The 27,360-nt window shown below is 39.2% G+C and overlaps 2 protein-coding genes across 5 annotated transcripts; one reads left to right on the plus strand and one right to left on the minus strand.

The window, feature by feature from the left end:
- Positions 1-406: 406 nt before the first annotated feature.
- On the minus strand, positions 407-17,524 carry smchd1 (structural maintenance of chromosomes flexible hinge domain containing 1). 2 transcript variants are annotated; one of them, XM_029529028.1, is made up of 47 exons: positions 17,289-17,524; positions 15,143-15,218; positions 14,803-14,961; positions 14,613-14,695; positions 14,285-14,418; positions 13,838-13,952; positions 13,534-13,653; positions 13,215-13,381; positions 13,040-13,133; positions 12,719-12,935; positions 12,509-12,626; positions 11,934-12,117; positions 11,353-11,550; positions 11,128-11,238; positions 10,810-10,916; positions 10,569-10,651; positions 10,335-10,448; positions 9,898-9,981; positions 9,662-9,778; positions 9,431-9,575; positions 9,189-9,291; positions 8,802-8,874; positions 7,873-8,009; positions 7,217-7,345; positions 6,900-7,115; positions 6,650-6,795; positions 6,289-6,371; positions 6,079-6,197; positions 5,722-5,883; positions 5,477-5,605; positions 5,307-5,380; positions 5,005-5,162; positions 4,766-4,881; positions 4,596-4,657; positions 4,333-4,420; positions 4,047-4,178; positions 3,778-3,924; positions 3,575-3,701; positions 3,238-3,357; positions 3,005-3,090; positions 2,798-2,920; positions 2,491-2,672; positions 1,620-1,738; positions 1,126-1,196; positions 882-1,047; positions 612-770; positions 407-526 (listed from the first exon to the last, which is right to left on the minus strand). In XM_029529028.1, exons 1-47 carry the CDS (start codon positions 17,457-17,459, stop codon positions 435-437), a joined length of 5,916 nt encoding a protein of 1,971 aa, XP_029384888.1. In that variant the 5' UTR covers positions 17,460-17,524; the 3' UTR covers positions 407-434. The 2 variants fall into 2 exon arrangements, with proteins under 2 accessions (XP_029384888.1, XP_029384887.1); XM_029529027.1 differs by having other exon boundaries at positions 12,509-12,629.
- A 327-nt stretch (positions 17,525-17,851) lies between these two features.
- Positions 17,852-26,562, plus strand: mettl4 (methyltransferase 4, N6-adenosine). Of its 3 annotated transcripts, XM_029529114.1 has the most exons (9): positions 17,852-18,213; positions 19,165-19,230; positions 19,813-20,173; positions 20,313-20,382; positions 20,817-20,991; positions 21,071-21,177; positions 21,284-21,375; positions 21,850-21,966; positions 22,614-25,913. In XM_029529114.1, coding segments are annotated over exons 1-9 (1,221 nt in total). In that variant the 5' UTR covers positions 17,852-17,982; the 3' UTR covers positions 22,616-25,913. The 3 variants fall into 3 exon arrangements, with proteins under 3 accessions (XP_029384974.1, XP_029384972.1, XP_029384973.1); XM_029529112.1 differs by lacking the exons at positions 21,850-21,966; positions 22,614-25,913 and adding an exon at positions 25,933-26,562; XM_029529113.1 differs by having other exon boundaries at positions 21,850-25,913.
- Positions 26,563-27,360: the final 798 nt, after the last annotated feature.

Genomic DNA, 27,360 nt, shown 5'->3' on the forward strand with positions numbered 1-27,360 from the left:
TGTTTTTTTTTTTAACCAAGGTTTCTATATTTTTTAATCCATGTTGAGAGACCAGATATTTTTAAAGATAGTACATATTGTCCTCTGGTAGGTGGTTGACTTTTTTACTTTTTACTTCAATAAAGTTAATAATCACGTTAAAATGTATGAGTATTGGAAAAAAAAAAAAAAAATAGTACAAAGTACTAAAGATAGTACAAAATGCCAGGCATTTAGAGTGCTGACTATTACAAGAGATAGAATATATATATATATATATATATATATATATATATATATATATACATAATATATGTGTGTGTGTTTGTATATTAAAAACAAAACAAAACAAAAAAAACAACAACAACAATAAAAAAACAAGAATGAAAAAATAAAATTTCTAAAAAGACTCAGTGCGGGTCGAAACTTTTTTTTTTTTTTTTTTTTGTGGATCTCTATCTTCCCCTTTTTGCAACAATGCCAGAAGGCTCGCCTTCACTGCCGACACTGTCTGCAGCTCGTTTCACTGGCCTGGCACTCTTGGACACTAGAAAAAGTGCAAATACTGAAAGTTAGAAATCAACAACACTAAAAGAATAAAAAGCTTTTCATTCATTTTCGGTCAAACATACAAAGTAGTCTTTCGATGGCCTCCAGCTGATTCTGTTTCTCCTCCAAATCTTTGTGTTTTTGCATCATTTGAGGAGAGTTCATGCTTCTTATGTGGGTGTCACGTTCTTCTTCAGCCTCCTCTTTCGTTTTCTTAGCTATCTGATAGTGCTTGAGCAGATCTATTTGTCACAGAAAAACAAGAAGAAAGCAGAAATTAGAGCACAATCTGACTTTTCTGTCATGACAGGGGGAAAAAAAAAATAATGAAACATGACTTTGAGAAAGGTCACCTATTTCTTTCTTCACAGTGTAGTAGGATTTGGGGATGGGGGCTCCAAATATTGGTGTGACAGTTGGTGGGGCTTTATTCTGTTGGCCTCCAAACTTGCCCTTGGCACTGATACAGTCTCCGTTTCTTGTCAGTATGGTGGGACAAGGCATTTTTCTCTTCACCACCTGTAAGTCATTGGACATTTAGAGCAACAACCACCATTGGGCAGTTTATGGTCCTGCTCTGACAGCTAGCTTTCTCACCTCCACTCTGTATTTGCTTGCAGACCTCAGGTCATCCATCACAATAGCGTTTCCAAGGATGTTGTGAAACACTGTAGAGGAAGACGAGCAGGAAACTCTCAGACACTCAGAGGTTCTGCTTTTTTACTGATTATACTGGAGAGTTAAGAACCACATTGGTATTGATGCATTACGCAACTTGAAATCAAAGATTTATCTGCTTAAATTATTTTAATTTAACGAAACATGCCCAATTTCAGCTCCTGTGACAGGGCCCTCTGTTACCGACTGCTTGAATCCTTTGATTTCTTTTATTGGACCCAGGTGGAACCATTTACCCGAGACTAAACCGGAGTTGGGGCCTGAAGGGAATATCCCAACAACACAAATCGCAAAAATTAACGTGGGAAATGTCTAGAAAACACAGAGTCCCAGGACCTTTACAACTGAATTGGTATGAGAAACATCACGTAGTCAATATTACACAGTGGAAGAAATCCCCTCAGAAGGCTCACCTTTGACGCAGCTCTCCATGTCATGCAAGTCAGGAGGGTAAATCAGAAGGTCTCTGGCAAAGATGGGGTTCCCCGGGGCATCAAACAGCTGCTGGCCATTCCTTAAATGTGGCAGCGGGCTGGAAAGAGTTGAAATTTTAACAAAGACATATCAGTTCTTTCACCCATTTTTTGCTGCCTTATTTATCTTATGTGATGACTACTTTCATATTTGCAGCTTTTAGCAAGACAAGACAAAATAGAAGATCTAAAATTGTGATGCACGTGTTGAACTTTTCTTACATTTTATTGGCAAGAGATGAATCAACTTTTTCCTATCCTGACTGTTAATGAGTTGTATACATTTCAAATCAATACAACTTAAACCCAAAATAAATGCAGTTAAAAGCTAAAAAAAACGTAATCTAAAAACTTTACTGCATGAACCATCATCAAAACTGACTTAAATACCCTTCAGTGAAATTTTGACCCTTCAAGTTACTTATAGTCAACCAAAATGAAGGACAAAACTTTAAGTTTCATAAAAGAAAACTTAAATTCATACTTTTTACTGGCCAAGATTTAAAGCACAAATTAATGGCTCCAAAACTTCCATTGTAATTTCAATAACTGGGTGAATGAAAGCAGGACTTCACTGTAGATGTCCGTATAATCAAAGACACAGGAATATCATCAGGAATGCTCCTCAGGTGCCAACAACAAAAGTGAAATGAATGATGGTGAATGACGATACCATATAAACAAGGTTTCAGTGTTGATGAACAAATACAGATACAGATTTGAATAGCTGGAATCCACTTCAAACTGAAGTCTCGAGTGTTACAGAAAAAGAAAAAAAAAAAATATATATATATATATATAAAATTTGTACCTGTTATTTGTTGGCACATAAATACCATCAACAGGCATGACCTGCTGCCTGCCCTGTGTGTCAGTATATATCTTCCATGCTGCTTCTGTTGTTTTGGTGATGACACAATCCATGTCACCCCTGATGAACCATGAGATGACTCTCGCCACGTTGTCATTCTCCAACCAGGCCAAATGACCAACCTGCATCCAAAAGGCAAGGGTTTAAAACATGCACCTTGCTCATTAGCCCAAAGGAGGTCGCTGTTGTACAATGGCCTTGAGCCAAGCAGAAAAAAAAAAAAAAAGTTAATTTTCTGAGACATTACCATTCCCAAAACATCCTGCTGCCCCCTGAAGTTGTCCTGGATAGTGCAGACTCTTCTGGGCATGTTTAACAGCTTATCAGCTTCTGCAGTTTTCTCTCTTAGAAGGCTGTCAATGTCTGCGATCTAGGAGGAAATAAGAACATAGAAATGTCACCCTTCCATAAATAATTACAGAATATAGGTGTGTGGATAAAACTGACAACTTACGGATGTGATTTCTGTTATTTCTATGTTATATTTGATCAGTTCGTCTCTAAGTTTCTTGTCTTTGGATTTTGTAGTCAGGACTCGATCTGTTGTGGAATAAATACTTTCAATTAGGGGAAATTAGGGGAAACAATAGACACACATGGCAGATAAACACAGATAAAAGACACTTCTATATGATATTAGTTTATTTCAACAAAAAGAACAGAAAAAGACAGAAGATAGAATCATACCTGTATAGACATGAAGGAGCAACTCATAATCCTTGTTGTATTCCTGCTGTGACCTGATGAACTTGGTGATTTCTGTTTTTTTCCTTAACAAATCAACCATTTTCTGCTGGTTCATTGCATCTGAAATAAAAAAAAAAAAAAAAACTTGAACAAATGAATAAAAATCAAATATATTGGCCATTCATTTTGCCAATGCATCAAACCACAAGATAAGAAAGAAATGTGTAAAATGTATACACACATCTACACACACACACACACACACACCACACACCATCACCATCACCAATGTTAGCCTCACAGCTTTCAGACAAAGAGTCAGGTTTTTATATCGTACCATTGTAAAAGTGGAAGGGGAGTGTAAAACCATCCAGGGAACAAGAAACCATTGGGACCACAGGTGTGAAGCTAAGGGTGTACACACTGCCGTCCTCACCGGGGCTATTTTCCAAGATAGCCAAGCTCTGTGAAGGGAGAGTGTCATACAGTAAGTGGGCCCCTGAAATGAAAAAATAAATCTTAAGAGAAATTGTCACTTACATGGATATAGGCCTGCCCTTTTTCCAATTTAATTTGGCATGTGCTGCTTTTGTTTTCAAACCAGGGGAGGATCTGGCCAGGAGAGCCTGTTATACAAACAGATACCCACCCATCCAGGTTCTGTGCTGCTGGGTTTCCATAGCAGTCCTGCAACCAATCAAGGTGATTGTTTTGGTTACATCAGGTGACATATAACATCTGATAGACTCTATCTCTGGCAACACATAAGCTAAGCGATGAGAAGAATGACAAACTCCTGGCTGGCTCACCGTTATCCTCAGAGTCATGTTCTGCACCAAAGTTCGGTTTGCAATGTCCGCATCGCAGGAAACGACCGGGGCTGCTGGATGTGAGTCAGGAGCCAGTTTGGCCGGCTTATTGGCCACCACATTTATGGTAATCTAGGAGGCAGGAAAACAGTGCCGACACCAATCATCAACAACAGAGCGGAGATTTACAAGGATGCTGTCTTCACATGAATGACTATAGTGTGCATATGTTTGGAGTGTTTGAGTGCCTGGAAGTAACGTTTTACAGATTTTAGACCCAACCAACCTGATTACTGAACAGGCGGCTTTGTTGGCTGACTTGCACAGAAAATTGGATGATGTGCTTTGTGGCTCGTTCTGGGATTTCTTTATCTCTGCAGTGAAAAATAAAACACATTACGACATATTCGCCATACAGACATTAAAGTGACATTTTATTTCTAAGCTGAAGATATGTAAGAAATTAAAAAGCACATAAACTAAAATGTCAAACTATTCATTCAAAGTTCCAGCAACATCCAGCAGGAACAGACTGTGCCAGCATCTTACCGAAAGTAAAAACAATTCTTTCTGTCTTTCTCCATGGGCTTATTACACTTCAGATTAGTGGCCTAGAGAGAATTAGGAGGAAATAACACAACAAATATGAACTAATAGAAAAGAAAAGAAAAAAAAAAAAAAGCAGTGGCAGTCTGTCTCTCTGTTAACAAATTCCTCACTGTTGCTGGAGGTGTTTTTCCCGATGGCTCTCCCTCCCATAGCCACATGGATACAGCAGCTGGCGCAAAATTTGTCATTGGACTTCCGTCATCAGACATCACAGTCACTTGGAACACTGAAGAACAGACACACACAGTTGCTCTTAGAGAGACTTAACCGGTTGCATAATGTAAAAAATAAATCAGGTTTTGACAGAAAAAAACATTAAGACAGAAGAAGACTAGGTGTAAGTGTAAACCTGGGAAGCATTCCTTGGCACAAAACATGGCAGTGTTGTCATACTCCACTGTCAGGCCGACAGGTTTGTTGGGATTAGGTAAAACTGTGAGATTCACTGATGGACCAAGGATGGGTTTGTCTTTGAAAGAACCTTTAAAGGTCAGCTGATAGTGACCCCTGGTGGAACAAGAGCATATTAACACTCTCAGTGGAAAGTAGTGAGACTTTGGCTACACCTAATGTCAGCATGAGCTGATTTCAGTGATGGCTTAATAATAATGATAATAAAAAAACATTTTAATATTGAAACGGGAGACTCACTTTTGTCCGCTCACACTTTTAACCAGTAGGGAGGCTTTCCCTTCCGCATCTGTTTGTTTAGCAGCAGTCGTCACCTAAAACAGCAAGAGGTTCTTGTTATTTTCTGACCATTAGTGAATTGTGATTGGAAATGCACAGGCTCAAAGTTGTTTGTATTCTGTCAAGCTAACCTGCAATGTTGATGACAAGGGCTCCAAACCCAACATAACCCCTTCTTCTGAAGATGGGTTTCCCCACTTATCTAACAGCTGGATAAGAAACGGCGTGGAGATGCTGCGACCATTTAATACCTGCAAAGGCTGCAGGAGCACATAAAGCAATAAGAGCTTCAGCAGCTGTTTAAGCCCGACGAACAAAATTAAAAACTAAATAAATGACGCAGCTGTGAACTAAGAGTATGAAAAGCCTTTTGTACCTGCTGTAGCTTAGTGATGAGTTGCAGCTGTGCTGGATATCCAGCGGTCACTTGAACATCGACAGACTCCTCATATTTCTGGTAAGTGAAGCACAGCTTTCTCAAGCCTGGAGTCCCACCTTGGAAATGTATCCCTGTCACCTCAACGAATCTGTTCATCTCCTGAACACACAGTGTGAGAACGTTTACGTCAACAAAGTATTCAAATACTTAACTTTTATACAAATTCTCTCTCTATCTATCTATCTATCTATATATATATCTAAATATATATAGATATATATATATATATTTTAAGAATTTTTCTTGCTTTAGGTTTATAGGTTTACATTGAAATATGACTATCTAAATTTTTACCTGCCATTTAAAGTCAATGGTTGATTTGTCCAGACCTTCAGCGTCCACAGTAATATGAGTTTCACAGCCGGCAGTTACGCTGTTAGTTACATTGCCGTAGGTATCAATAAGCTCCAATTCTATGTAAGGAAAAAGTTATGTGTCATCGAGTGTGAGAACATATTTGAAAAACATTGATTTTTTTTTTTTTAGGATCACGTTTGTACTCACTGATTCCAGAAAGGATTTCACCCAGCTTCACTGTGCTTTGGGGCAGAGTTGCTTTTAGACAATTTGGTTCATTTGGAAGAGATCTACAAAGAAAAAATTGCTGATTTTCAACGTTCTTAGAAAGAATCAGACGAAAAAACAGCCACAACTCTCAAACTGGTCCATCATAAGGAAAAATATGAGAGTGTTGGCAGCAACACTTAGCATAAAGATTGGAAACCCACCATTTCAAGAACCTCTGCTAAGCTAAGAGACCTGGTTGGGCTACAATAACTTTATATTTAGTGTACAGACATTACAATGGGATTCATTTTCTAATAACTATCTTGGTACACTGAAACAGTCTGAGTATGCAACTTACATTACAGTAAAGGAGACAGACATGCTGCTCTCTTTATTATGGTAGACCACCTGGTAGCTCCGTTCTTCCACCTGTTTGGGGACGGTAATGTCAGGCAGCCTCCCCTGCTCCAACTCCTGCAGATTTTGTTCACATTTCCAGCTAACCTGAAACACAGAGCAATTCAGTAAACAGGAAATACATATATATATATATATAGATAGATAGGTATAAGAACAAGGAGACAACACAATTCATATGCTAATCAAACCTTGATCGTAGGAGCCATTTCAACACTGAGAGGTACCATTCTGCCAGCCTCATCATACAGCTTATAGGTCAGACGGTTAAGTGAGCTTCCAGCCGGACACGATATCATACTGTTATCCAGCACTTTCTCATCCTGATTGAAGAGACTTATCAGAGAAACTCTGTTGCTGGGCATCACTTTCAGCAGCCTCACGACGGGTTCAATGCTCTTCAAACTCTGGGATAGCAAAGTAGAAATGGAGACATTTGGAACAAAGTTTAAATCAGAGGATGTCACGTTACACAGGAAGCCTAAAGTGTTGTCTATGTTTGACTTACTGGAACCGTAAAATGAACTTTGAGGTATTGTGGCTCTCCCTGGATTATTTTCTTGTCAATTTTCTTTGTCAGAAGTTGCCCTGCTCCTGAGCGGCTGCAGTCAATTTGGACTAGTTGAAGTCCCTCGACCTGCAATCCACCCAGAAGAAGAAAGAGGGAAGGGGAAAAACAGAAATTAAGTCAATTATGTTTGATTGAACTTGAATGGTTAAATGGTTAAAGGATTATAAGCATATGCTACTGACACGCTGTTTAGAATGTGCTATGAAGTACACCTTGAATAAAATGTGTTTTCTTTTAATTTGTACATTTTAAAAACAGAGTAAGAAGCAATTTAGTGTGCTTTGTTTCCTGGAATGAGAAAAGAATATTATCATTCCTGTCTTTTATTAAAATAGTGACCAGGGCTGAAAGATTTAATGGGTCGTTCTAGGAGTGTTTGAGGTGGTAAACAGAAGCTAAACGCTGGAGACAGAAGACTAACAATACCAACACTCTTCCGACACACAGCCTTGCACTGAACCAGAAGAACTGAAATGCCGATGCAACATATTATACATTTTTCATCCAATAAATGTAATAGGATGCTGGACTATGGTCAAATTAATCAAATTCTGCTTTTACAGTTTAAAAGGGTTTTACAAACAGACACACACCTCACAATTCACTATCAGTTTGGAGGCTGCAGCGAGGTTTCCAGCCTCATCATGAATTTCAACATCAAACTTGGCAGGGTTTCCATTCTCAATGATGATTGTGTTGTTGCCCTTCACATGGAGAGAGCGTGGAGGACCTGAAAAAAAAAAATAAATAAAAATAAATAAATAAATAAATCATTACACATCTGAGAAAGCGCTGAGTTTAAATGTGAGGAATCAAACAAGATCCGTAGCCACAAATAACACAAACAAATATCTTTGTGATATAAAATACACATTTGGTTTTAGTCCCAGCTGTTCCCCTGGTCTTTCCAGCAATGACACCAATGTTTCATGGTACCTTGTTGAGAATCAGATAGGCAAAGGAGAATTCTGCAGTTTCCTAGCATATCTTATAATAGTTAAGGAGCTTTAAAGTCTGATGGCAGTGGGAATGAATAATTCTGAATCTTTCTGTCCTGAATCGTAGATGGATTAACTGTCCACTGCTGTGGTTTCTCTGATCCACTACGGTGTTTATGAAGTGGATGATCTGAGTATTTCAAGATAGTTTTGCCTTCCTCTGTGTCTGAAGACTGAATTCATTCCAACGGAAAGGCAAATTAAACATCCATCCTAATGTCAGATTGCCCTCATCACCAGTAATGGAGCATTGGTCATGTTACTGCGGTAACCATGTGAATAATGAACAAATCCCAAGTCATACACAAGATTAGTTCAAAATGAATGAATCGTTCATGAATGGCACATCACCAATGAGGACTAAAAGCCATAATCAATGTTATTCACTTGCCAGTGGTCATAATCTTAGCTCTGGTTGTTGTCATTGAGTTATTATCGTTTCAAAAAGGCAATTTTCTCAGATATCCTCACTATGAGAAATCATCAAAGTTAACTTATTTGAAATCAATGAAAACTTTTCTTACCCGGGAGAAGATTGATCTTGATTATCTGTGTGTCTTTTGTCAGACCAGGCAGGTTCACCTTCAGGTCACGTTCCTGCAAAATAAGGCATAAAATGGACAAAAATGGCCACTACCTCTTGGCAATTGTCAATTTACATTTTTTAGGATACTCATAATATGAGTTGTGTGATTCTACGTTGACAAAATTTTTGTCCTTTCTCACCAAAATTAGCTGGTTGGTAAATCCACTGACAGAGAAAAACAAAAAACGCCAAAATGAACTACTTTGACACTTCCAGACAACATTGCCTACTATTATCAAAAAAAAAAAAAAAAAATCTACCTTTTCCATCAACAAATCACAGGAAAAAAATTTGTTTTCTGGGAGGAGCACATGTTTTTTCCAACCTTGCTTTGATGGTGATTCAGGAATTTTCCTCTTGCTTTGACACCTTTTATGATGAATTTGGTCCCACTCCTGTCCACGCCCTCATAGCTCACATTCATGTCACTAAATAATGAAATGATTAGGTTACAACAACTGCCATACCTGCAAATCAAAGACAGACTGTACACATTTTAGATGTATAAATTAGTTTCTAGGTTACGTACAGTCTATAGGCTGTCAAAAAAGAAGTGAAGTGACTCACCTTCCTTGGAGTACAGGCTTGACACTGGGAAGATCCATCGTTGAGTTGTTACAGTCATCTTTTAGGTGCAGAGGAATGTCAAACAGAACCCCGACATGAGCAGTGAACTTCACATCATCCACAACGAAACTCACAGCGGGACCCTCTGAGAAGGAGAGAGGATAAAGAAGTGGTTCGTTCAGAAAGGTTAATTACCTGAAAGTAAACTCCTGCTGCTCTTGTCCTTCTTACCTTTAATAGTGAAGTTGATTGTGTGGCTTGGGAGGTCTCTGCCTCCAAAGGTGGTTTGAGCGTCATTTACCACTGTTGTGAGAGACAGTTTATAGCTCCCCGGTTTGGTCAGGTTTTCTGCGAAAGGTGAAATGTTTTAAAGCATTGTACTATCTTTCAGGAGATAAGAAATCATAGCATCTCAAATGCAACCAAGATGGACAAAAATGACAATGTAAAAAAGGAAACCATTTTACTTTTATTGATTTCTTTGAACCAGAACCCCCATACTGGTGAATACGGCGCCAGCGTACGAACGATGACTTTATTCGTTTGACCAACTGTACATATAAAAAACAAACAACAAAAAAAGTTCAACTGCAAAGAATTACAAAGAAGGGAGAGAACAAATTACTTTTTAGTAATTTTAAGTGAAAATTGACAACATTTACTGCTTTTTAAGTCTGACTAATGGGAGCCTGTAAAAACAACCACATGGGAGAAAATTCATAACTGCTGTGTTATTTAAAATGTTACAAACCATCAGGAGTAAATTAATACTTTTTCTGTTGGCAAAAGGGAAATATTTATTTCACTCTTTAGTCAACTTCTTAACTCACATTATGGCATCTTTAAAGCCCAACCATCTCATTTCACCTGAATGTGTGACTCTTTTAAGCACAGATGAGCTTACCTTGCTGAGCTATAGTCATCTGGACAGACAGTTTTATCCCTGTCGACTGGGAGATTTTGGGCAACCTGGACACTGACGATCCATCCCTGTCCAAAATATGAACGCTGATTTCCCCTTGAGATGTCAAAGTAAAACACGTAACAGAGAGAACATTAAAAAAATGTCATTTTTCAGTATTACCACACTCAGATTGGAACGGAGACTGGTACATGAACTGGAATGTGTGAACTTTACCGATGGCAGTTCCAGCTGGATGGACAGCATTCTGTTGCAAAGGGTTATTCTTTGGCCAGCCCACCTTTAATCTGTCTGGAAGTCTGGAAGAACCAAATATAATTTACATGAATTGATATAATGTGCTAAAGTTTAAACTACAACATCTCAGGAAGGAAGTTGACACTAGTCATGATATGTGTTACAGGATAAATGCACTGCAGACCACATATCAGAGCATTTCCTGTAACTGCTCACTCACTTGGCACGGTCACTATCAATGTTTTTCATGATGACTTCCTTACTGGTGTTCTTGTCTATCTTTGAAATGGGTACAATCTTGGTCATGCCATAAAGTTCTTTGGGTTCCTAGGAAAAGGATGAGAGCAAAAACAAACTACTCTTTGAACATGTTAATACTGTATATAATACCTGCTTTGAAAAGCAAAAACACTTTTCTCTTTATTGCATGACACTGAATCGCAATAAAATTTAAATCAAGTTCAAAGAGGGACCTTCACTCACCAATACACAAACACTAACCCTAACCCTAACACAACCTTCATAATTCCTTCCTTACCAGAATCAACTCAACCTCTCCTCCTGTGGCAAAGACATCTGTTTCATGATCTCCAAACAGCAAAAACCGAACCACAGTGGCATTATAATAGCTTTTTGTTTTGAATCTCACCTGTATGAAGAAGCAAATAAGCATCAGTTTACATTAGAATATAGAATAATCAGAAACTGTAGTATATTCAAGTATATTCAGAAAAAAACAGAAAAAAAACAAAGAAATGCTCACAAGGTCCTTCTTTTTGAAGAGCTTGCCATCCCATCTGATGCTTTTGAACACTGACCAGGGGTGCTGCCTTTTCTTAACGGTCAAGTCATCTCGTGTTATGATCTCCTTGAATCTCATGAACTGCACTTGCTTGTCCAATTTCTCATGACATGTTTTTAGCCACTCTGTGAACTCCTTTTCGATACCACGTGTTTGTCCCTGTGAAAAGTTTCCACTCTTCAATGCAAAGGAATGGCCTGAAGCTTCAATAAGAAAATTAAGAAGGAACAATTTCATGCTAAAACCACTGCCTTAGAGTCAAATGGTTACTTCATTATATTTCTCAAGCTACATGGGCATTTTCTTAATGCAATGTCAATGTAAGCACATTTTAAACATTGTGACAAATAATTAAAGAGAACCCCATAGTTTTTTTCCCTCATGTCAGAGAAAAATAAAAGATATAAGACAGAGACACATGAGCAGACTTCATGCTCTGGTGACATCAATCATAGCCAGACCCTGCACAGCAGATATCATCGCATTCCCTCTTTATAACATCAAATGACTAATTGGTGTGTAATATGTATGCACATGATTACCTTCCCATTATAGGTTCGCATGAACAAAGTGTCCTTGTTCTTGACTCTTATCTCCAGATCCATGAAGGTGAGCTTGTTTGTAGTGACCTGGAATCTGTCATCAGTGAAGAGAACCCCAGAAAAGCGACTGTAACACTCTTTAGGCACCTTTGCTCCCTTACTGGGACAGGCACACCAACTAAAGCTGCAAGAAAAGGACAAGAAGACATAAGAGGACTGGCAAACAAATACACAGTAGCAGGATGCTGAAGGAGGGGAGATGAAGAATGCTTTGTCTTACTAGAGTTAGCAGTAGCTTATATGTCGTAGCTACATGGGTTAAATGAGAGGATTTGCGCCATTGACACATGTATATGCTTAATATAGATCTGGAGCTCTAGCAAGTTTCAGGAATCCTATCTAAACGTTTAGACATTTAAGTCTGAACCAAAATGCTGGACCACTTGTTACAACAGGACTAATCAGTTGGTCCTGCTGTATTATTGAGTTTTGCAATTCCTACATTAAGAATAACCAAATATTATTAGCTTTTATAGTTTCTAAATTCAGTCATCTCTTATGGAAAAATAATTTACTCCTCTACTGTAGTGTAAGGTATGAGGCGTCCATTCCAGAAACACTCAAAGATCGGCCTTTTTCCTCTGGCCTGCTGCAGGCTTTCATTTTCATTATCATCTTCATCCTCATCCTCATCTGCTAATAAATAAGAAATAATAATTAAACTCATTTGATACAGCATTGACATATGTTATGATATATGTTTTATAGCAAAGAAGTTTGATTACCTTGCACAGCCTGTGGGTCAGGAGGGTAAGTCTCTTTGTCATAAAGGAACGGATGGTATCGAATGATTCCCTCCACTCTTCCACTGTCTTGTCCAGTAACGGCCTTAAACTCAAATGTGTCTGCTGCAGCGTTTATGTACAGAGTCTGCATATCATCATCAACTTCCCTGAGATTTAACATTCGGGGGCACTTGGGAGGTTTTTCCCTCATGGTGATCTGATAAAGAAGGAAGTCAAATAGTAAAAGTACAAAAGAGAGAATGTGGAGAAGTAGAAGTCACTCTCATTATTAATCAAACCATTTCAGACGAGCAGTCTCACCTGAATGTCAATTTCAGGACTATGATCTGGGTTTGTATCTTTGTGTACCCCGTCATTTCCATTGACGCCATGGATGTAATAGTGATATGTGTGACTGAAATATGGACAAATACAATTACTTTAATTTCAGTCAACTTGGTGCTTGTAAAGACTGAGTGTGGGTGAGTGAGCTTACGCTAGCTCTCTGGTCCACTCTTCGAAATTGTCCTTCAAAAAGAGGATATGCTCAGGTTTGATTCCTGTGATGACCACAGCTGTGAAGCTTTCCTTTCCAGATTCTTCTTTGATTAATTCATGGAGGAAGTGCTCATCTTTTCCTTTCACACGAGAATAGTCGCCAGGCTGCCAGAGGGAGGATCACAGAGAGGATAGATGACACGGATATCACAGACAACTTCATAACCTGTTGCAAATTATGATCACTTGAATTTGGAGTTGCAATTACAAAGACATTCACAACCTGTGAAAATAAGCTTTTGAAATAGAGCATTTACCTTCCTATGAATGATATTCCCTTCGTAAATATCCTCTTTGTTCCTCTCCTTTCTCTCAAAATCCTCCTTGGACAGAACCAGCTCATGAACATCTGGGGAGTCCACTGGTTTGCTGATCATCTAGTAAATTTTTGCAGTTATTTATTATCACACCTGGCAATATCTAATTCTCACAGACAAAAGCGCTGCAAGAGAAAATGTTGGTCCCTCGTGAATTACAAAGGGTCTATATAGAGATGTATGAAAACCCACAACATTCTCAAGGTTTATTTAATGACATTTTTATAAATGTCACAGTGCTTACCCTGACTGAGTTTCCAATAAAGAAAACTGCCTGTTTTCCCCCGACTCCAAAGTAGGATATATCACTGTTGAGACTACGAAAGACAGGAGCAGGCCGAACATACCCCTTTTGCTCACTACGGAAAAAACGCAACAAAAAATCTTGTTACAGCTTTGTAGTTGTATAACAATGCCACTCAGAGCTGTTTCAGGTTACAGCTGTTTATCCAGAGTCAAACATTTACCATTTGTGTCAGATTTTGTCATAAGTGCTGTGTGATTTCTGGAGCAACGACTAAAACATTGGTTCATGCTGTCATGGTGACCTTGAGTTTTGACCAAATATATATATATATATATATATACACACACACACACACATATATATACATATACATACATACACACATACACACACACAAATGTCCAACACCCAGAGAGTCGGAGATTTGAAGTAAAACACACAAACCTTGGCAATGTGTTGTTTTCCCTGGTAAATTTAGAGAGCCTGAACACCGCCCAATTATTGAGCTGCTTTGACGTCATCCCACACCCATTATCTAAAACCAACACAGCAGGTTTCCCAAACTGTTCATCAAAGAGCTGGAAACAAAAAAGATAAGTTAGCCACTGTTACAAATGTCACTAATCAAAAGGACCAAATGATTTAGATTGTCACTCAGGACATGCCATTCATGGTAAACAACTATCCAAAAGGTTATGATGAAAATATACAAATAAAATATTTTGTGTATGTGAATACATTTTTTTAAATAATTTTCAACTGCAAAACCAACCATTCTTAACTCAATTATCCTTGTTCTCGTGTTTTTAGCTGTGGCAGACAGAGAATTGTCTATCAACTCAGCAAATGCGAATGCTGAAAAAAAAAAAGAAAAGAGAAAAAAAGAGCAAACTATGAGTGACGCAATGCAGCAAAATTTCTGTCCATGTCAAGAATACTGCCTGAAATAGTTAAACACTTACGTAGTGAATTACGTCCCTCACTAGAGTAGTACTCATACATGCCACTCTTGATCATCGTATCATAATGAGGCTTGAAGTTGATCTGCTCCTCCATTGCCTTTGTAAGAGGTTGGTTCCCATTTTGCAGCAAGTAGAGAGTGGTGCCATCTTGAAGTGCCCCTAACATTAAATGAAATCGACAAAAAACCAATGAGTCATAATCAGCAGAAAACCTGAACAAATCTTTGTTTACATGATGATATTCACAGTACAAGTAAACTAATGTCTACCATATTTTCTCATATGTATTTAATGGAAGCAGATGGTTTACTTTTGCACCAACAAAGACTGTTTTACTTACGAAATTTGTCAAAATCCAGGACCGTTCTGTCAGTTGTGGCCACCACAAAGGTTTCCCTTGGGTGGATTGTAAATTGCTGTGCAAAGGAAATGTGTAAAATGAGCTTCAGTTTTTGTTTTGTTGTTGTTGTTTTTTTATGTTGGTCCTAAAAATCATTGTTGCTTTTATCGAACTAAATAAACAGATAAAAAGAGAGTCCCTAATGCTCTTCTAGCAAGTCAGCCAATCTGTTTTTAAGCTTTAACCAAAGACATTTATTAGGTGTGAGTTTAATGGGCTGCTTTACTAACGCGCCCCGTGGGATTGTGGGTAATGGCAACAGCGTTGTAACGATGGCAACAGTAGTTGGTTAGATTAGCCGTTAGGGAGGAAACTAACCCCGTTATTCCCATCATAGTGAACAAATAGCCGATTTTAATCGGAATGTCGTCTTTAACAGATGCCGGTGCGCCGGTACACAGACCCTGAAAGAGTTTGGATCGGCCCGGATTGATACAAAGACGTGAATCGGGTTTCTGTTTGGTTTTACGCAGCTGTGCCATTTCTGAACGAATCGTTCAAAACTCATGACATCGCTCTGACTCGTGACTCACGATTCTTCTACTCGTTCACCGTTAGCCAACCGCAAAGGGGAGCCAGACAACGCGTCGGTGTTGTTCGGCTGTGACTGCAGGGACTGAAGCTAATCACCGATTTGTTGTTTCCTCACTCACCCGCTAAGGCAGCGGTCCCCAACCTTTTTTGTGCCAGACAATATTTCCACGGACCAGCCTTTAAGGTGTGGCGTATGCAAATGCAACAAAATAAAATGATACGATCGGCATAAAAACTGTGCTATTTTCTAAATGTCATAATAAACGTGAATCCACTGTGCACTCGTATGCAACTTTATTAGCAGCGTCATCGTAATATCCTCTCTGCCCCCTAACCCCGAACCTAAATGCAGCTTTCTTTTTCATGGAAGTCACAGGCTCTTCTTCTGTCTCCTCACTGGGCATTTTCCTTCACAAAGAAACTGTCCTTTTTTAATCGTTTCGCTAGCTTGTGGGTTTAATTTTAGCGGTAACGTATCACGTGACCGAGGCAAGCTCAAGAGTGAGTTATAGACGGATGTAACGGAGAGAATCCGGTCATTTTTCAAAATAAAACATAGCTCAGATTCAGATAATAAATAAAACATAAATAATGTATGTTATTTATTCTTTCTGCACGACCCAGTTCAAAAGACCCACGGACCGGTACTGGTCCGCGGCCCGGGGGTTGGGGACCGCTGCGCTAAGGGACACCGGGATCCTGTACTCCTTTTCAGTCATCATCGGTTCACTGACTCCTGACTCCTCTCCTCGCGGTAACCTGATTCGAACTCGTGCAACTATAGAACTCTCGCGAGACTCGTCAGAGTAGCGTCAGTTCGCTGTTTTTGAGAGAAAGACGAGTTGTCCGAGGGGATTCGCCAGAAACAGTCATTTTTGGTTTAATTGTCAGAGGGGATTTATTAAGTAAAAAAAACAAACAAAACAAACAAAAACAATCAATATGTTACACGAAAAAACATGACGTTTCTGAATTCACATGTCAAAAGTAACAAAACACACTGACTTATTGATAATGTAAAATGACTGTCTACTCTAAACAAGGAGCTGTATTAGATCATATTACATCAAATCGTACCATATAGAATATATAAAAAAAAATTAGCATTGTCTCTGAATTGCATCATAAGTCATGTTTATAGAAAAAAAAAAACAGGCACCCAGATCGAGGGACTGGCTCAGAATGAACCTGATTCATTCATTACCCTCAGGCCCTCAGGCGTCAACATGCAAACGGCAAAGGTACTCAGCCATTCCTTTCCTTATTTTTTTTTTGTCAAAGGAGAAAACATAATGCATCAAACCCCATGATGGCAGCAAAGGTCCTACAGATACTGACACATTTCTTGGCATTGAATTCTAATAAATGTGTTTTATTAGAAAACTAGTATTTTGAGTGTTAGGGGAAAAGTGCACAGGTGAGAAACACCTTCTAAGTTGTTTTTGACCCCCCCCCCCCCCACCTTAGTGATAATGCATTAATGATCTACACGAATTTAAGAAAGAAATGGTAAAACAGACACCCAAAATGAAGTAAAGGCAGGTGACATTACCCTTCTCAGAATCTGAAGAAAGTCATTGAAGTCCAAACCACTTGTGTTCAGCTCGGTGCGGTTGTTGTGATTGTCTCCGGAGCGGCAGTCATAAACACGGAGGAGTCTCCTCTCGCTTCCCTGCCTGTTGCTGGACTGGTCACTTTGACGATGGTCCCGATTGTTGAACATTTTGTTTTTCCAGGGATGTGACCCCCCTCAGAGGATCACCTTTCCCCGCCGCTGTGTCCAAACTAGCGTTTGGATATTCCGACTTGCAGATGACCTTATGATGCGTTTGCGCTCCTCCTATCATATGTGTTGCTTTCACGAAATCTCATTTCACTTGTAATAACGATCAACCACTTGCCAAAACAAACAATTACATCAATATAAAACAAAAAATCGGCGCCTATATTTATATAATAAGACTAATAAATAAACCAAAGTGGAAACAGCGTGAACACCCCGATGTCTGAATAATAGTATTTTTTTTCTCCCACTCTTGACAGTGTTCCGCGAACGCAGCAGGGCTTCAGCGGAAGTCCTCTCGTCGCTTTTCTGCTTGTAGTTTCAATTTCCGCGAAATGAATGCTAACCTCGGTCCTCCTGCACCGTGGGCTTGGTTTGAGGGTAAAACTGAAAGTGTTAGCGACGTGTTTCGGCTGGGGAGAGGCAGAGTTTGATCGTTTGCTGTGGAAAAAGCAGTTGTAGGATGGCGGTGTTGGTCCGCAGCGGCTGCGGGTGGCTGCTGGACTCGGCCGGCCTCGTCGATCGGGGCTGCTCGCGTTGCGTCCGGTGGACGGATGAGCGAAAGACACGCGTCAGGTGTCGTTTCAAAAGACAGTGGTTTGAGATTATAAAGAGCCATTACAGTGTGAAAGGCTCTGCTGCTGCTGATAGAGGAAACACGGAGGAGTTACAGAGAGTAAACAAACCACCCAAGGTAAATCCTGCAAAGTAAATCCTTAGTACCCCAGAGCCAAAACAGATCCCCCATCACAGAAATACAAAGAAAACACTTTTCATCACGGATCAACTCTTATTGCACTTTCAAGTCATTTTTTAGTTTTGTATGTTTTTTTTTTTGTTGTTGTTTTTTTTGGGGACAGTATTGTAATAGGCAATTCTTTTGTTTTCTGTAATTTAATGCTCTTAACAAGCATCTGATTATTCAAGAAGATGATAGTCTGATTTTAGAAATACTGCTGTCTGCAGAGTGATCCAAAATGAAACTCTAAAACAAACAAATAAAAAGACTTAATTGTTTGAATAATTTAATACACTTGATTTCTTCAAATGAGACAGTCAAGATTTGACCAGCTAAAAAGAGAAATAGGCACATTTACAGGTCAAAACTAAGCTGCGAATTGATTTTGGTTAGCTGGTTTGGTGGTCCGATTCTTTTGTTGGAAGCTTAAGAACGAGCCGGGGAAATCTTAAGTTCACAGATGAAACATTTATTATGGGCACAGGTAAAGTAAGTTTCATCTGTCTCCTAATGTGCAGACCAGTTCTATCTAGTCATGTTTTCTTATAATTACAGACCTTCAAGGACAAGTTAACATTAGCTCAGTGGACAGGTGCAAAACACAAACTTTTTTTAGATTCAGTGGAAAAGTGCAGAGTAAGGATACATCATGTCTTAAAACAAAGCCGATTGTAACACCATCATCTGATCAGTGCAGCATAATAAAGTGGTGCTTTTCCCACTTTAACACAGAGCTAACAGTCCAGCAGTTTCTGTTATGGTCACATGTATGTTTCAGGGTTGTTGGAAGTTCTTTATTATCTCACTGTTTACCTTTACCTGAATTTACTGCTCTTTTCTTCTTCTTGCTGGTGCTTACCATTCATCTGAAAAATAACACAACATAAAAAAAATGTGGTTTTTCAGAAAAGGAAGCGAAGACACAGTGAGCTCAACCAGGGGGAAATTGATTCACAACATTTCCACGAAAAGGTCAGTTGATCATCATTCCCTTAATTTAAGACATAACTGTTTTTATTCTCTTTGAATTGCATTAAACCACTGAAGTGAACATGTCACAGAGAACACAACTTTACTTTGATATTTGCATATAGCAAAGAACAGATGAAACACTACTCACTGCATATCAAAAGGAATACTGTTGAACCTCTGTGTTTGCTTTTTCTTTCAGCAGTACAGTATTATCAGGGAGACGGCACTGTAGGCATGGTTGTTATTGTTAACTTTGTCACCAGGGCTAACCCTTCTTCCAGTTAAATGATTCAGTAAAACACTAAACATTTTAAAAGTATAATGCAAAGGAACATAAAAGTCAGGTTTATGGCAGCATATTGGACAGATGGAAAGAACTGAGGATTATTGCAGTTGAATTATAACTGAAAGGTTAAGGAACAAAAAAGTAAACTTTGGTAAATAATTTAGTTATAATTCACCTCTGATAAACCCCACGGGTTAGCTTCACACATTTTAAATTCAGCACATCTCAAATCCTTGTATTTTCAGTTTCATCACTCTGTCCAGCCACAATAACTTCTATAATGTGTGCTGATGCAGATCAGGTCTGTGATCCTGGAGGGAACTAAGTCCTTGGTGGATTCTGCCCAACTCCTTGGATATCTGAAGGGAGCAACAGACAAAGCTACAGAACCAACTCCCCTCCATGAGTGCGGCCTCGCTGCTCTTTGTGAAATGGCGAAAGAGCTTCCTCTAGTGGACGATGAGGAGCAGGAGGAGTCTGTTCATTCGCTTGTTGCCGAGGGTGGCTGCACCTCACAACTTGACTTGTTCTCTCGGGTAACAGAGAACAGGACGGACTGGGCAACAGTGGTTACGCTGATGGGAGAGGAGTATGTAATCCCACCGCACACAGCCTTCCTGCTGTCTGATTTTACACGAATACAGCCACTAGTCCATTGTGAGTACCATGTGTGGAACGGTGCGTCTAAATCAGAGAAACTGCAAATACCTTTAGCTTGATAACTAATTCCCGCGTGACTGTGTGCTGTTTTAAACTCTCACGCCGTGTTTCATTAAGCTGCTTGTTTCTCCTACAGATGAAAAAAAGTTTGACTTGATAGTTATGGATCCACCGTGGGAAAACAAGTCTGTGAAAAGGAGTCGCAGGTACTTTGATATTGAAACTTTGAGAAACAGAAAGGAAAGTAAGATTTATTTACTCACCCAACTCACTCAAGTTCAAAAGCTTTGGCCTGAACATTAAAATTCCAGCAGCTCACAACTTTATTGGTTGATGATCCGTTAAACTGAAGCAATGCTTCTTGGGTAGCCTTTTTCAGTGTGTCATAAAACCTTATCTTCATTTCAATTAATATTGAGGGAGACATGAATTTTCACACAACAGGAAAAACCATGGAATGGCCAAAGTCACAATCACACATAAGAAAATAAAAAAAACACACTGAGATATTTACCTAAATGTTGAAGCTGAAACAGTAATTCAGGTTTATATTCTTACTTTGCTGGCCATAAAGCCATGTAGAGAAGTTCCACTAACACCTAACGCATATTTTTATTTATATTTATTTTTCTCGACAAAGATACAATTCTTTGCCCTCATCACAGCTGAAGCGGCTCCCTGTACCCCAACTGGCATCTCCGAACTGTTTAGTCGTCACGTGGGTCACAAACAGACCCAGCCATCTGCGTTTTGTCCGTGATGAGCTGTATCCACACTGGGGGATAGAGGTCATAGCCCAGTGGTTCTGGGTCAAGGTACTTTTAGTAGAGCGCTCTCAAATCGGACCTGTTGGTGCCTTTGCAGATGTTTTTAAGAGTTGTTCTTTTCCCTCAGGTAACCACATCTGGAGAGTTTGTGTTTCCTCTGGATTCACCCCACAAGAAACCGTATGAAGTTCTGGTTCTGGGTCGATATCGTCCCTCTGCAGATACCCCCAGAAGGTGTAAAATCCTGAACGCGCATGTGTTGGTTTAAATAACGTTTATAACCATTAGACAGAATGTATCTAAATCACATTTCCTCTTTGGCTTTATTGACCACATTTAGCTCCTCAGAGAGGTCAGAGGTTCCTGTAGATGACTGCCGTTTGATTGTCAGCGTCCCATCAGCTCTCCACTCCCAGAAGCCCTCACTTTCAGGTAAATATCTTCAAATACATTTCCTAGAAAAGTACAGTACAGTTGTGTTATTGTGCCAGCAGAGGGCAATGCTGCAACGTCAGTGGGTTTTAGCAGCTTCAGTGATTAGCTCTGAATCCTACTACAGCCTGAACAGATGTAAAAGCTATGCAAATAGACCTGAGTCAGTTCTTCAAGTTTGCATGACCGCATTTTTTTTTTCCAAAAAACAGCTTTAGCTTTTTCTCCCGTTCGTGTTATGCCAGTTGTTACTAGGCACAAAATTATGAATGCAAAGTGTTGTTGAATTAAAAATGAATACAGAAATGTAATTAAAAAAATGATCATGACATTATTTAGGTGAAACATCACTCTTTACATGTGAAATAGCCAGTAAGGTACTTTTTGTTAATGGTGGCTGCAGAGGCCCAATTTCAGGAAACAACATCCATCCATAATGAGTATAATGAAATACGCCACACCCCCCTGTGACAGGTTGGAGCTGTCAGACTCTGAACTTCTGCCGCTCAGATATATCAGATTTTTCTGATCGCACTGATTATGGTGTTGCAGCACTTGACTTCAACATGGACACCTCAGCTCAGAATCAATGTAAGACCTTGACAATGAATATGCAAAAACTCTGAATAAGAGAGGCTTGACGTCATATTCCCCCCCTCTCTGGGGAATGGGATTTATTGTGCAGTATGGAGAGCAAAACATGGGCAGTGTTTGCCTGTGTCCTTTCAGAGGCTCAGAAAAGCCTCCACCTCATGGAATTGGCTGGATAATGTTCAGATGCATTGACTCAAATCATAAAGATACGATTGTGGAGTTGTGATACCATAGAGATGAAGTCGATTTGTATCCAGATTGTGTTCAGTCTGCCTGTCGAATTCTTTGTTCAATGCAAAGCTTCCCAGCAGTTTTGCTCAGAGCTTCTTTATTCCAGTCACTCTGTTTGTTGCTATGGGTTTGTAAAAATGTTGATGCACATTTGTATTTACGTACACAATAGAAGAAAATTATTTATTTGTGGTGCTTTTTCACTGTATTCAAAATAATGAATGTCGCTCTTCTGTCAATCTACCAAAAGTGAGGGATCTCTGCTAGCAGCGGGTGTGGCTAAACTCTGTGGGTGTAATAGTTCAAAATTGCGGTGTGGCATTATTTTCTTCTCTTTTTTTTTCCACACCTGCAATAGGTTATGCAACTAGTAAAAAAAAAAAAAATCTCAAAATTGAATTTTAAACTCACAGGACCTTTTATTACCAGCTATCATCCATCACTCAGCGACACTTTGTGTTCGTGTTGAGCATGTCAGGTCTGCTCAAACCAGCAGGCAGCCTTGACGGTGTGAAGCCACAACCCTCAGACCTGCAGCGTTGAGAAACCCTGACCCACTTCTGCTCCCCTCTCAGGTGCTGCTACTGTCACTCTTGTGGTTGCTATAGTGCGATAAAGGACCCCATTACACATTACACCGCTATGGACACAGCACATCCTGACCAGATGGTCAAGCTGCTCAAAAAAAAAAAAGTGGTTGCATTTCTCTGACACGTTATGTGGTTTTTACTAACTATGACACCCCTGCAATTGTGAAAAATGAAATACCCTCCCAATCTGCTATTTTTATTAGTGACTTCTTAATATTAATTTCAGAAAAAGGTGCACTGTTGTTTGGGAGATTATTTGCGAATGTGATTTCTGCATCAATATATTTAATTGGCAACAACATCAGTTTCCTCCCAAATTGCTAAATATATACCAAAATATGTCATTTTAAAAGCAAATAAAAATGAAACGATTCACATTCGCCAGCTCTTCGTGGTGTCTGAAACCCTGATGCCTGAGGTCTAATTACTCTGTGACCTGTGTGATGCTGTTTTATGTCATATGGTTCAAATACTTTGCTCTTGTTGGGTGAAATGAGCAACAATGCTGATAGATGCTGCTTGTAGATGTGCCTTAAGTATGATCTGTGAAATCTATTCCATAAATTCTGGGACAGCTTAGCAAAGTAAGGAAGCAAAAATAACCGCGTTTTCTTTTTCTCCAGAAACCACATGAGGGCAGCAGTACAAGCCTTTAAGAACTCCCCTGTTTAGGTTCAATAAAGTAACTCAATCAATCCAAATCTAAAAGCCTTAAACATAACATCCATTTATCATCTTCATTGCGTTCACTTGATGTGGCAGATTTAAGGTGATAACTTTCACTTTTTTGCTCAACTGCTCTTGAGGGAAGCATCTGGCTGTATAGGTTCAATGTGCTCTCTAGAAAAAAACTTCTTATGTCTCAAGATTAAAGAATCACTTCATAAAACGGTTCGCAAAGTCAAGGTGAAAAGCCGAGTGATGATTTTTTGTGTTCCCAATAGCCTCTTTGCATCATACAAAGTCATTCCATCTATTGAATAGTATTGAATAGAAGAGGTTTAAAGAGTAACTGTGCTGACGCTGACAGTCTTACTCAGACTGCACTATGTCACTGTCATATACTTTTCCTGCAATGGTCCACGCCACAATTTGAACTGTCAACGCAACGGACAAAAACTTCAGTTGGTTTTTGAAAATTATATATATGAAAATTATATATAAAAAAGTATTAACTGACAAAATCTGTTGCAAGATACAATATGACAAATAGAGGTATATATGGGTATTGGTTTTTATGGCATTTGGGATGCTAAAAAAGACAAATATAGACAGAGTAATGTCTGTGAGCCTTTTTATTTACAGGAAATAAAAAATATTCATAAATAAAGAATAATATGGGGCCCAGAACAAATCCCTGCGGGGCACCATATTTGTCCTGAGAATCAAACCCTTTGATTACATTGACTGAAAATTTTCTATCAAAATAAAGGAAAGGAAACATGGTAATATCAAAATCAAATTAAAAATTAAGTAATAATAGAAACCATGAAATTCGTTACTGTACTGCGACTAGACAAAGTGAGAAGCCCAAGTTAGCATGATTTGCTTTTTTCTTTCCTGCAAAATCAGGGATTTGCTCTGGAGTGAATATAAGAAGCTTGTAAAATGTTGTATGTCTAGACAGCAGTTAAGTAACACCTTCCTTTGCCTTTCTTGGTAGAGCTTTCATATGTTGTCCCATTTCAGAGTTTGGAGTCTAATTAGACCTTTTATTCTCTTTTCAACTTTGATAGCTGAGTCACTGGTTGAGGCTGAATTAGTTGGAGAGCTGCATGTTTGGCCTTTCCATTCGATGATTCTGTCTCTCTGACATGCATAGGAATGGCAAATGGGAGGCAGGACACCACATTGTGCAGGTTAGACTGGTTAGGGGATCAGGCTTTTGAGCTCATTAACTTCTGAGTGTTGGCTGAGGCAATGTCAGTGTGGTTTGAGCCTACACAAGAGCAGACACAGTAGCACAGGGGAGAAAGTGAAATGTATCGGTCAGGTATGCTGCTGCTGCTGCTGCTGCTGCTGCTGGAATATCATCATTTACAGACTCAAGGTCACTACCAGTCTGAATAGAAAACCTTGTGCTGTGGTGTGATGGAGCTGGACAGGTGCCAGAGCTGTCCTCTATTACAGACTAACAAGCAAACTTCTCCCATTAGAAACTGAGTGATGTAATTTTATAGCCCAACTTTCAATTCATTTGAATATTCAAATGAATTTATTATCTACCTCGCCGTCCCAAACATTGAATTATCTCATGGCCAAACATATCTGGAACCAAAAAGCCCCGGGATCGTGATATCCTTGAGATCCAACAAACTTCTTGAATGTATTTGCTTCCTTAAAAACATTTGCAAAGCTAGTTTTCCTGGAAAAAAAAAAAAAAAAAAAAAGTAAATATCTCTTCTTGGCTATCTGGCTATCTTTTTCTTCCCAGCTTTTGCTGGCTTATTGCCAGGCTTCTTGGTAGATCACCTCCACAAACCATTTGCAGTAACATATATCCTCCCAGCACTGACAGGTGTGTGTACACGTGGGTCCTAATGCAATCCTGTCTCCTAGAAATTACACTTCTACATGACTGCACATAAGCAACAATTAATATGCTTTAAAGGAAGCACAATTGCTGACTGCGTTATGGTCAGAGGCAAAGTTCGGCAGCAGTTAGTGGAAGATCATCGCTTCAAATTGGTTTCATGAACAAATAAACTTGTCTGTGAATTGGCCGCACTTGTACCAGATTCAACCTCAACTTGAACCTTGCAAATCCTGAACCAAAAATAAATGCTGTGAGAGTCTGAACGTAAGATTAAATAACAGCATTTACTTTCTAAGACAACAGAAAACATAGTCCAGTTGTCATTATATCTTCTACAAAACATACATGCTGTTGTGGTTTCATTTAGTTTGGAGTCCTTCATAAAAACACAACAACAGATAGTGCAGAAAATAAAAATGTAACATGATTTCAATATCAGCACGTCGCAAAGTGTTGTTGTCTGAGTCTTTACTAAGACAAGAATCTCAGTCCATAGTTGGTTTGGTTTCCACTTCAGTTACATTTGTCATTTTTCTGAATATGTGGAACATCAGCGCGTTAACCCATCTGTGATCGCTCCTCTTCCTCATTTCCACCTTTCTGTAGAAGTCTTAAAGCTGTATGTTGGAGCTAAAGCTACATGCCTGGAGCTGTTTGCCCGAAGTCTGCAACCCGGATGGACCAGCTGGGGGAATGAAGTCCTCAAGTTTCAGCACTTGAGTTATTTCACCGTGACACCGACGGATGATGATCAAGTTGACATCTCAGATAAAGTCTGCACAGACAAAGTCAGAGACTCACCAGCATCCAACTCTCCTAGAGAATCCTCCCTTCCTCATCACTCATCCACCACTGTGGACTAATGACTCATCTTCAGCTTTTCACTTTGAATCGAATAAGGATTTAACCCTAAATTATTTTGATACCCGCTCCTTTTGATCTCCTTTTCTCATGCAAGTGGGACTTCTGATTTCCCTTTGAGTCTGGTTACATTTTTAAGGTAAAAGGGAATCATAAGACTGATGATGCCGTTGGAGAGATGAAAGTGCATTTCTCTCTGGTTATGTTTTGAACTTCTTTTACCACATTTGCAATCAGATAAACACGTTTTTTAGACTTGAGCAAACTCAAAAAAGAGCATCTTAAAGCTGATCAAAGTATTTCTTTGTATTTGTATTCATTTTGTGCTGTTTTGAACTGAATTTCAGAATGTGTACCAATCCCTGTGAAATAAAATTTCATACTGAATGTATTTTGATATGTATGTGTCATTTTATAAAAGCTTTTATGTTTGAAGGTTTTTCCACTTGAGCGGCGCTGTCAACTCCCAGCACTACCCTCTTGTAATTTGTCTGTGAATTCTCTTTTTCATCTGCAAGTCAGACTCTTCCCTGTCACTGTTGCCCATACCATGTTTTTTCCTTTTAGGTGGAGCTTCTCTAATGAGTGTGTGGTGTCCAGGGGAAAGAGGTGGTGTGGCGGTGTTGTGGGGGATGAGCAGGTCTGTCTTTGAGCCCGATGAGGATGAGTAACAGTCACTGCAGCACAGTACACATCGCAGCTAATGAAGCCAGAGTGCAATTCCAGCAGGATCATTTACACATTTCTTATCATACACTCTGTCACTACCACGTGTCTATTCCTCTGTTGCTCCATACCTGGCCTGTCGTAAGCTAATGACAGGAGCTAGTGTTCTGATGAACATTCAAAGAAAAACTAAGCTCTTACCCATTTGCTGCAATGTAACTTTAAACAATAGAGACTTCTGGCTAATGAAAATGTGGGGCCAGATAATTTGAGTCTCTTAACTCCTCTCAACACCCTCTCCTCTGACAATGCTTAAAAAAAAAAAAAAAATAGGCTAGCTGAGAGTCAAAACTTCTTACCTCTTTGTATTATTTATGTTTCGGGTAAACTGACAAATATATTGCAGGTCCTGTTATGAATAATATGATGATTTTCAGGCAAGTTCTGATGTGAGCGTAAACAACAAATTCATATCACTTATACAACTGCTGTTCCTTTATTTAATAC

The sequence above is a fragment of the Echeneis naucrates genome, chromosome 20 (assembly GCF_900963305.1).
Source record: "Echeneis naucrates chromosome 20, fEcheNa1.1, whole genome shotgun sequence".
Taxonomy (NCBI): domain Eukaryota; kingdom Metazoa; phylum Chordata; class Actinopteri; order Carangiformes; family Echeneidae; genus Echeneis; species Echeneis naucrates.